The 12,043-nt window shown below is 45.3% G+C and overlaps 1 protein-coding gene across 1 annotated transcript in view; it reads left to right on the top strand.

The window, feature by feature from the left end:
* LOC136591805 (polyunsaturated fatty acid lipoxygenase ALOX15B-like) overlaps positions 1-12,043 on the top strand; it is a 99,614-nt gene that overhangs the window by 62,431 nt on the left and 25,140 nt on the right. The window contains exons 3-7 of the mRNA XM_066588552.1: positions 112-193; positions 293-415; positions 705-808; positions 1,908-2,080; positions 2,755-2,901. Of these exons, the coding sequence (XP_066444649.1) occupies positions 112-193; positions 293-415; positions 705-808; positions 1,908-2,080; positions 2,755-2,901 (629 nt within the window). The remainder of the gene's footprint in view (positions 1-111; positions 194-292; positions 416-704; positions 809-1,907; positions 2,081-2,754; positions 2,902-12,043) is intronic.

Genomic DNA, 12,043 nt, shown 5'->3' with positions numbered 1-12,043 from the left:
CTGATGACACATTCCCTTTAAGAATATTTTCAGGCGCCTACACTCATATTATGACTTTTAGTCTCTGCAGGGGGCGCTACCTTCCGCCATTGTGACCTGTTCTTATTTCAGGCAGTATATTATCCACAAGCTCTGGCAACCTCTACATGGAGCAACGGAAGATGGAACTGGAGAAGAATAGAGAAGTTTACAAGTGAGTGCTCCCCCAGCAGGATGACCATGTGATGTGGATTTTGGGGTACCCCAGGAAGATGTTCCTCATTTATGTTTAATTCTTGGGATTATTTTGCAGGTGGAAGATGCTTGCATCAGGTTGCCCATACTGCATTGATGCAGACAGCTCTGATGATCTTCCCATCAATGAACGGTATTCATACGAAAAGCGTGGCAGCTTCTTGGTCACTGAGCTTCTATCGTAAGTTTTCCCACAAAACCCAATTATGCAAAATTAAGGTGCAACATGGTGTGTTGTACTTGACGTTGGAGGATGGGTCCAGAAGATTCCATCTCTGGCCCAACATGGCCCAAACTGTGGAGTCAATCCAAAGTTAATACCGGATGGGTTCCAGACTTTCATTAGAAATATAAATTATGTATGTATTCGGAAGGCAGTGGGAGGGATGTAATCAGTGCAGATGTTCTGGCACCTGACAAGGCTTCATGTCTTCATTATTTGGTTTAGAGTCAAGTCTACTTTCTTACAGGAACCTTGAAGTAGGATTAAAAGGTTTTATGAGCAGCACCGATTCCTGGAGAAATGTAAACGACATCAAGACGGTGTTCTACTTCAACAGAACCGACATTTCCGGTGCGTTTCCATTATTTCCATTATTTCACCTCTTGTGGTTGTTATCAGTGAGACTTCATCTCCGGCCGATCTCCAGTTCTGTCTTCTCTGGGTCTCCAGGCTTCTTGTGATTTGATTTCAAGCATATGTTGTATAAACCTCATAGATGCAGTTATGGCCGTAATAGATTATAAAAGTCTTAGCTCTACAAATGATGTAGAAGATCCACCATAGATATCCGTACATCAGAAATATCAGTCTGAAAGCAAAACACTACAACCCATCTGGACCTGAGGATGGATGTGAGCTTCAAGAATCTTCCATTTACAAGACTCAGGAGTAGAAGATTTGAAAATGGTTTACACCTTGGTACATCGGTGAAGACTTGTGAGAACCGCATGGACGGGAAGAGCTGAATCATTGACCAAATCAAGGTGAACCTTCCACATGGAGCAGAAACAAGTTTTTTCTGAATATATGATAAGAAGATCTAACTAATCATGAAAGACATAAAGGAGGAAGAGGACGGCCAACCTCAAAGTTTCATGAAGTCAATCATAGACACAATACTGTACATTCTTAAGCCCTACCATAAAATAGGGGATTATAGAGCAAGCAAGACGGGGCATTCCGAAACAGTATTCAAAATGAACCTGACAATAGACATCTACATTAATAGCACACTTCAGTTGACGTTCTTAGGCTGTTTAGTAGATTTAGTACAGAGTGATACATATGTCCCATTTTCAGATAATACACATGAAATTTTAGGGTGCATTAACATATAGCACTTGCTGCAGAAAACCCTTCAACCCCAGGGTCACGTATTCCAGAAAACTATTCCACCAACCTGCTACATGTGAACCTCTCCTCATACTAAGCCATTCCGATAATCCAGCACATCTTCAAATCACCCAAAACAGGATTAATGGATGTTATATGCACCGTGTATCTGGGATGATGGTTGGTAGGAGGATCTAGTTCTCATCTTCTGATGCTTCCACCTCTTGGATTATGTTATTTCTTGTATTATTAACCTCTGCCCTCTCCCCACCTGCAGTCTTTACATGAATGATCACTGTCTGCTGTTAACCAGTCTTCATCTCCCTGTCATCTCCAGATAAAGTCTCCAAGAGATGGAATGAGGACTCCTTCTTTGGTTACCAGTACCTGAATGGCATCAACCCAATGGTGATACGGAAATGCCTCAACATACCGGAGAACTTCCCAGTCACCAGCAGCATGGTGGCTGCCTCTGTGGGGACCTCCACAGACCTTCAGAAAGAGCTTCAGGTGGGGATTGTAACAACTTCAAAGCCTTTCAATGCCAAAATCTGCTTGAGCAGGAGGAAAGGAACTAAAGCAAGCCTACATAACATGGAAAGAATCTATTACACAACTAACTAGAACCAGTCTGTGCAGCATGGAGATGCAGCCTACTGTACAGCAAATAAACCTGTGCGCAAAAAAAGGCAGTCTATTGTACAGCAGATAATCCAAATCTGTACTGAAGAGGCAGACTGTTGCACAACAAATCATTAGAGTTCTCAAAAGGTTCTACAATACATGTGCAAAAATTAAGGCAACTGGTTGCTATGTAAACTGAATTATTACATTCTGAAGAATACACTAAGGCCATGCTGACATTTATGCTGGAGGCTTTTTTCAAACCCTTTAACATGAAAGCTTGGACAGAGTAGTGCACTATGCTATGTTGATTCATCCGGGAAAGTTTCCACCAGCGTACTGAAAGCAATGTGTTACATACTAAAGGTCTGTCTGGCGCCACTGGAGTCCGGAACATGCCAGACACAGCAATTCCTATAGATTTATTATTCACTCCTGAGGATGGAGCCGAACAATGGAAATGCTAGCGTATGGGGGAAAGGGACCTGAGAAGGAGCTGTGATACATATAATTGGTGTCTGTAAAGTATAACAATGTGAACTTCTCCATTTCCCTAACAGAACGGGAACGTCTTCCTGGCCGACTACAAGATTCTCCAGGGAATTCCTATTAAGGACTCTATTAATGGGAAGCGTCAATACATGACAGTCCCCATGTGTCTGCTGTGGAAGGACCCCCAGGACAAGCTGCTCCCCATCGCTATCCAGGTAATCTCCAGTCACCCCATGGAGCATCTTACACTTTAAAGGTGTTTCATTTTTCTTTGAACTACTCATAACTAGAATATTTATTGAAGCCACTTTTCGAGGGAATCTTTATCCAGAAATGCACCAAGTCTCTATAGTGACAATCCCTAAAACCAAGTAACCCCCACAACCCTCCGATTTGCCAACAAATTTCAGACCTATATCACCGATTAATTGTAAAAAAAAATGTATGCCACACTATTAGCCCAAGTCTTCTTACAGTTCTCCTTAAAATAATCCAGAATTGCCAAGTAGGCTTTACACGAGGTAGACAAGCCATGATGGTACCCACAGAACAATAAATCTGATCTCTTGTGTTCGGGCCTCTGAGATTCATTCTCTGCTTTTTGTATTGGATGTGGAGAAGGCATTTGAAAGGATACACTTCTACTTTGCCTTTGCCAACTTGTACTCAGCTCCCTCCATGAAAGTGTTTGTTAATGGAGTATTATCAAAACCTTTTAAATAATGTATGAGAGCTGCCAAGGATGCCCATCATGCCAATGTACAAGGGAATGAAATGAATCTCAGATTTATGGAAAACTCCAAAAGTAGGCCTTTTTCAGATTTGTTTGCTTTACGTCAGGGGTGTCCAACCTTCTGGCATATCTGGGCTACACAGGAAGAAGAAAAGATGTCTTGGGCCTCAAATAAAATACACAAACACTAACAAAGCTGATGAGCAAAGAAAAAAAAGGGTGTGGACATCATTTGTGAAGACCTTCACATTAGATAAGCAAAAAAGTCAACACACAATAATCCTAATTATGCAGCAGCTGTCTCACCTCTCCTCCCTGTACTCCAAGCCACTTCTACTATACCCTCCACAACCTGTTTCAGTGGCCATCTTAGTACTCATGAAACTATGCCTTCCACATGTACCAGTGGCCATCTTGGTCCTCCCACTGGAACACATAGTCAGGAAGGCCCTAAGCCTGTTACATCCCTCTATCCGGTCCTCAGGGCCAATGGCTCCTTCTATGTACCACCTAATTCTGGCCCTCTTCCAATGAGCACCACCCCCCTTATACCAAGTATTTTTGCTCAAGCTGACACCGGTGCTATGATCTCTCAGCTGGGAGAAGTGCAAGTTCTCCCAGCCACCTCCACCACCGGGCAGCCCGCAGGTCTACCAGACTCTAGTGTGCATTCCCACCAGAATCCTTCATTCTCAGTGACTAATTGGGATGATATCAGCAACCCCCTGATCACATGGTCCCCTCAGACCCAATGACCACCCCCACATCAGGAACCACAAACCTCAACCGTCAATTTTACACATCCCACCTTAACTGTCAATTTTACACATCCCACCTCAACTGTCAATTTTGCACTTCCTCCCACACCCCCTCCCTCCCTATTAGGGCAGCCTAATTCACACCAACCCTCCGCAAACAAATGACCACCTACTTTCAGATCCCCACAGGACGCGCCGGTCTTCTACGTGACCTTCAACCCCAACCCAGGCCTCCACCCTCGTGGCCAACTTACCCGAACTAGAGTAACAACCGATGCCATACTACTGCCATATAGTGCACATCCAGATGTTCTCAGCTACCTGGAGGGACCTGAAAGGACTAACCGAAGAAAAAGCTGGAGACATCTACTGGCCAATTATGGAAAAATGTTTCATGGATGCTAGACTGATCGATGACAAATCATACAAATACGGGGTTGAGTTTTGTGAACAGATACGTGGGCTCAGGATCAGCTAGCTGACCATACCACCACCATTCAAGATATCATGCAAGATAAAGGGGAGTCTGTAGAAAAGTTCCACTTTCGCCTCACTCAGACATTTCATGACCTTGGGTTTTCCACCCTGATCAAGTCACACGTGCAGATGCTGTCATCAGCCTTTGTCATGAGATTGCGGGAACCCATGAAGACAGGATTAATCCGGGCAAGACCAGAGTATCGATCATGCTCCATGGAGACCCTCCTCCTGGTGGCAAAGGCTTGGACTCCCAGGGTGTCCAGAAGAAGATTGCACCACTCATAATGGGCGCACCACTGACCTATGGCTAGAATATCCCGACCTGTTTCAACTGCGGCCTGCCCAGGCACTTCAAGAGAGCGTGTAGGGACCCAAAAGGCCCAGACAGATGGGAGGCTAACAGTGGCCCCCGAAACAATCGCCAGCAAGGACCTCCCCAAGATCCTCAGCATTTCCCTAGACCGCCACTGCCTAGTCACCACAGCCAAGAACATTTGGACCTTCTGCGCTAGGATTTTGGCAAGCTTGTGTCACCCTCTCCATCCATGGCTGTGTCTTTGATAAATCCGGATGGTCTTCTGGCCAAGGTGACTCTGCCCATTGAGGGACACCCCACTATTTTCTTAATTGACACAGGTGCAGCCAGAAGTGTGATCTGCAAAGCACACCTGCCAGAGCCTACTTTCTTGTCAGACATGAACACTACCTGTATTGGGGTTGATGAGACTTCTAGATTGAACCCACTCACGCTACCGATACAAGTAGGACACTTCCCAGACATCCTGGCCAGATTCGTTGTCTACCCGACCTGTCCTTTGAACCTATTGGGGGCTGATTATCTATCAAGACTACAAGAAACCATCACCTTCACTGAAGACAGGTAAATCACAATCCCCCCCCCCCCCCCCTCTATCCTCTGAAGACCGCAGGGTGCTGTGTTCCCTGTCCATCCTCATGGCCCTGCAAGCATCCATCACATCTAGCATCCCACCAGAAGTCTTGGGAAGATTACCTGGGGGCCTATGGTCAACTTGACCAGAAGACATCACCCATCTCAAGGTGCCACCTGTCATGTTCAAACTGAAACCAGAAGCACCGCTCCCCCAGAAACCCCAGTATCCCTCAAGATAGCTGTGCAGAAGCAATCGCAGGACAAGTCAAGGCCTTGCTCCAGAATGTGGCTCTCATCCCTTGTGAGTCACCCTTGGAATGGAAAGAAAAAAATGACCCCAGCACTCACTGGGGAAGAATATTCCTCTAAATAATAAAGATTCTTAATTTATTAGCAACGCGTTTTGGCCCATACCTGTAGGAGCGCTGATCTGACCTCTGTATACCTTATTTTGTGAGTCACTCTGCAATACACCTCTCTTCCTAGTGAAGAAAAAGATTTAGAAAGGACAACCAGACAAGTACTGAATGGTCCAGGACCTTAGAGCTGTCAATGAGGCCACCATCTTGGACACACCCATCGTGCTCAATCCGCACACTCTTCTGTCAGGGATCCTACCTTCAGCCATGTATTTCACAGTGGTGGACCTCACAAATGCTTTCTTCAGCATTCCACTGCATCCATCCTACCAATACCTCTTTGCCTTTACCCATGACGGCTGGCAATACACCTGGACAGTAACGCCACAGGGAGCACAGAACTACCCCAGCCATTTTGCCAAGGCCATGACCCTCATTCTGAATTCGTGGCAGCTGGAAAACTTGATGTCTTATAAAATTGTTGAGCGGGTCTCAACTTTGTGATGATTAAACTAAAAAATGTACATATTGAAGTTATTACGGCATTAGCAGGGTAACTTGGGGATATCTAGCTGTGAGATGACAGGATGACTTTGGGTTATATGCCAGTGACATGACAGGATAACATGAGAATATATGGCTGTGAGATGACAGGATGACTTGGGCATATCTGGATGTGAGGTGACAGGATTACTTGGGGATATGTGGCAGTGAGGTTATGGGATGATTTGGGAACATCTGGCAGAGAGATGATGGGAAGACTTGGGGATATATGGCAATCAGATGAAAGGATGACTTGGGGATATCTGGCTGTAAGAGGACAGGATGACTTGGGGATTTATGGCAGTGAGGTTGTACTGGATTGGTACTAAGATTACCCATTGAATATCTGCCTCCTTCCTAAATAAAAGACCGGTGCATGCACGTGAAGAATTACACCGACACACAGCTCAGCTAAATGACACTTCCTTTATTCCTACAGGCTACATGAGGTTATATAGATGGTATGTAAAGCTCATAAGTCATGAGGTATGAGACTGCCACTGATTGGTTATTGCCTTATATGGGTTTCCTCCTCCAGGAGCTCGACATCAGCTTCTTGGGTTTAATCTTGGACGGAGGTGCCATCTTGAGTATACTGTTTCAAACATGGTGGGGGGGGGGGGGCGAGTTAGTCAGCATTCCAGCAGGCGGCGTGTGTTAGCAAGTGTTGAAAAAGCACATATTGTAATAGGCATTTTACTTAGTTTATTACAGTCTATTATAATCCCTCCTTAAAATGACTATTTTACCTGTCCCTATCCTTGTACCTGTCTCATCTATCTATATGTGCCTTGGAACTCTTTTGCGCTGCACGTTGGACGGACCCTGGCTAATCCATTGCCCCCTTATTATAGACTCTGCACATAAAAAAGTCAAATGCTGTCCCTATGGGCTAATGGTATTGCAATTGCTGGGGAGGTAGGGATTGCAGTAGGGTATAAGGTTTATCGTGATCCTCCGGGTCCTCCATGTTCAGCAGTGTTGGCGTCACATTGTCCATGACTCTCTCACAGAGCTTCCTCAGTTAGCGTAGTATACAGCAAACTATGATAATCAGAATCACAAATATGGTTATCCCTATCTGGGCTAGCATCTTCTGTCACCCACTCATCCAACTGAAGTATTGATACCAGGGGTCAGTTATACCTGAATTTTTCTTTAGTGCCACTGACAAGTCCTCTAACTTCCTAATTGCTGAGGTCACTTTACCATTTGGCCCTGTGTTTTCGGAAATGTACGTGCAGCAGGTCTCCCCTATCATTTTACATACCCCTTCCTTTTCTGCTAGGTTCATATCCAGGGCCATTCTATTTTGGAAGGTCATAGACTAGGTGGGCCCAACTGATCTGCTAATCCCTGCAGGGCGTCTTTGGTGTAATTCACAAACCTCTGTTGGCTGTAGTCGATGTAATTTATCCAATCTACATTCTTATTAGCAGTGAGGATAGGTATCAATGACTCATAACCTGCCTCTATTTGATCCCTGGCTTTGAATGCATCGGGAACCCCCTCAGAAGTTTATTACAGTCTACATGGTGAGGGGATGACCTGGGGATAAATAGCAATGAGATTACAGGATAACTTGGAGATTCATGGCAGTAAGGTGACAGGCTGACTTGGGGGTATCTAACTGTGAGATTATAGGATAACTTGGAGTGAGGTGACAGGATGACTTGGGGTTATATGGCAGTGAGGTGATAGGATGACTTGGGGATACATGGCAGTGAGGTGATGGGGTGATTTGGGGATACATGGCAGTGAGTTGATGGGATGACTTGGGGATATTTGGCAGTGAGGGGATGTGGTGACTCGGGCATATATGGCAGTGAGGTGATAAGATGATTTGGGAATATCTGGCAGTGAGATTACACGATGAATTCGGGATATATGGCAGTGAGGCGACGGCATGACTTGGGGCTATCTGGATTTGAGATGACAGGATGACTTGGGGATATATGGCATGGAGGTGACGGGATGACTTTGGGTGTATGGCTGTGAGATAATAGGATGACTTGAGAATATATGGCAGTGAGGTGACAAGATGACTTGGGTATATCTAATTTTGAGATGACAGCATGACTTGGGGGTATATGGCAGTGAGGTGATGGGATGAGTTGGGGATATCTGGCAGTGAGATGACATGATGACTCAGGGCTATATGGCAGTGAGGTGACGGCATAACTTGGGGCTATCTGGCTTTGAGATGATAGGATGACTTGGGGACATATGGCAGTCAGGTAATAGCGTGACCTGTGGATATCTGGCATTTAGATGTCGGGATGACTTGGCGATATATGACTGTAAGATGACAGGATGACTTGGGGATATCTGACTGAGGTGGCAGGATAACTTGGGGATAGATGGCTGTGAGGTGATGTGATGACTTGGGAATATCTGTCTGTAATGACAGAATCACTTTGGGAAATATGGCATTTTGGTGATGGGATGACTTAGGGATATCTAGCTGTGAGATGACAGGATGACTTGGGAATATATGGCAGTGAGATGACAGGATGATTGAGGATTTATGGCAGTGAGGTGACGGCATGACTTGGGGATATCTAGCTGTGAGGTTACGGGATGACTTGAGGATACATGGCAGTGAGATGACAGGATGACTTGAGGATATATGGCAGTGAGGTGGTGGGATAACTTGGGGAGAGATGGCTGTGAAGTGATGTGATAACTTGGGGATAGATGGCTGTGAGATGACAAGATGACTTGGTGATTTATGGGAGTGAGGTGACTGGATGACTTGGGGGTATATGGCGGTGACGTGATGGGATGACTTGAGGATACGTGGCAGTGAGGTGATTGGATGACCTGGGCATATATTGCAGTGAGGTGACGGGACGACTTGGGGATATCTGGTTTTAGGATGACAGGATGACTTGGGGATATATGACAGGGAGGTGATGGGATAACTTGGGGGGTATATGGCTGTGACGTGATGGGAAGACTTGGGGATAAATGGCTGTGAGATGACAGGATGACTTGGGGATATATGGGAATGAGGTGACTGCATGACTTAGGGACATATGGCCGTGAGTTGATGGGATGACTGCGGGATATCTGGCTTTGAGATGACAAGATGACTTGTGGATACATGACTGTAAGGTGGCGGGATCACTTGGGGGTGTACGGTTGCGAGGTGATGGGATGACTGTAGGAACCCTCACTGAAGGAATTTCAGGATGGGTAGAAGGTGTCAAACTACTAGTAAGAAACACAACCAGCTACTTGCAGGACACCATGGACCTACTGAAAAAACTGTCAAACATAGGTCCCTTCCCTAACATCACACACGAAGCTGGACGGACCGCCTGCCAGGCACACCTTGAGGTCATTGGGAGAATTTCTGAATCCATGTTACCACTCACAAGATTCATCTTCACACACACAAGTATTTCTCCTTTGGCAAAGAGATATTCCTGCAACTCACTGAAACCTCCAGGCAATTAAATGGCACCACAATATGCCAACCTTTTCATGGCAAAACTGGAGAGTGACTTTCTGGCCTCCTGCTCCAGCAAACCCTTGGCCTACTTCCGCTACAGTGATGACATCATTTGGACCAACACTGAACAAGAACTAATAAAATTCCAAAAGAGATTCAATGCATGTCATCCCACCGTAAACCTGACATTAAGCTATTCGTATGCAGAAATCAACTTTTTGGACATCATAAAGATTCCAAACATCTCAATAAAGACATCCTTATACTGGAAACTGATTGATCGTCCCAAATACCTCAGATGAGACAGTTACCCTCCTAAGCACATCAAAAAGTCTGTTGTCTGCAGGTCATCAGATACAACTGTATCTGCTCCAACCCAACAGACAGAGAGGATCATCTAGACCATCTTAAATTGACATTTATAAACCAGGGAAACCATCCTACCTCAATAGATGACCAAATCACCAGAGCCACCAGGATGCCCGGAAATCAATTACTTCAGTACACAGAGAAGGAAGGAAATGTCCATGTGCCTCTAGTAGAGACCTACAATCCACAGCTAGAGGTACTAAGGAAAACCGCTCCATCATACCCTACACAAGGATGACTGTCTGACCACCATATTCCCGGACCCTCCACTTTTGTGTTACAGGCAACCTTTAAGTCTGAGGAACCTTATAATCAGGAATGTATTGCTCTCTGACACACAAAAAGGAACCTATCCTTGTAATGTAAGGAGTTGTAAGACCTGCTGACATGTACGGACCGCAGACAGGATACATAACCCAACACACAGCAGGACTATAAGATCCCTGTAATGTAAGGAGCTGTAAGACCTGCTGACATGTACGGACCGCAGACAGGATACATAACCCAACACACAGCAGACTACAAGATCCTTGTAATGTAAGGAGCTGTAAGACCTGCTGACATGTACGGACCGCTGACAGGATACATAACCCCAACACACAGCAGACTACAAGATCCTTGTAATGTAAGGAGCTGTAAGACCTGCTGACATGTACGGACCGAGGACAGGATACATAACCCCAACACACAGCAGGACTATAAGATCCCTGTAATGTAAGGAGCTGTAAGACCTGCTGACATGTAAGGACCGCAGACAGGATACATAACCCCAACACACAGCAGGACTATAAGATCCCTGTAATGTAAGGAGCTGTAAGACCTGCTGACATGTACGGACCGCAGACAGGATACATAACCCCAACACACAGCAGGACTATAAGATCCCTGTAATGTAAGGAGCTGTAAGACCTGCTGACATGTATGGACCGCGGACAGGATACATAACCCCAACACACAGCAGGACTATAAGATCCCTGTAATGTAAGGAGCTGTAAGACCTGCTGACATGTACGGACCGCAGACAGGATACATAACCCCAACACACAGCAGGACTATAAGATCCCTGTAATGTAAGGAGCTGTAAGACCTGCTGACATGTGCGGACCGCAGACAGGATACAGATCTCCAACACACAGCAGGACTATAAGATCCCTGTAATGTAAGGAGCTGTAAGACCTGCTGACATGTACGGACCGCAGACAGGATACATAACCCCAACACACAGCAGGACTATAAGATCCCTGTAATGTAAGGAGCTGTAAGACCTGCTGACATGTACGGACCGCCGACAGGATACAGATCCCCAACACACAGCAGGACTATAAGATCCTGTAATGTAAGAAGCTGTAAGGCCTGCTGACATGTACGGACCGTGGACAGGATACAAATTCCCAACACACTTATAGCACAGATAACACTGCTGGCCTGGTGACCCCCCAACACTAATTCAGGGACCATAAAACCTTCACATCTTTATCACTATTTAAGTATTTATTTATAACATCATGTTTGTGCCTTGTCATAAGTTTGTGTACATATATGCCTCTTCAGATCTATTCCATTATGTCTGAAGAAGAAACCTGAGAGGTTGGAAAGCTCGCTATAACATCATGTATTTTTGTCAGCCATTAAAAGGTCTCATATCTACAAGATGACTTGGTTTCTCTTGCTGAGAACAATCACATTTTACCTAAAAGATGGCACATAAAAAGTGCATAAAGTGCAACACACGTGCTCCCCTCCAAGTGTCGGTGAAAATGTGTACA

The sequence above is a fragment of the Eleutherodactylus coqui genome, chromosome 1 (assembly GCF_035609145.1).
Source record: "Eleutherodactylus coqui strain aEleCoq1 chromosome 1, aEleCoq1.hap1, whole genome shotgun sequence".
NCBI lineage: Eukaryota > Metazoa > Chordata > Amphibia > Anura > Eleutherodactylidae > Eleutherodactylus > Eleutherodactylus coqui.
The sequence above is the reverse complement of the archived record's forward strand: the minus strand, read 5'-3'. Positions and strand labels throughout refer to the sequence as shown.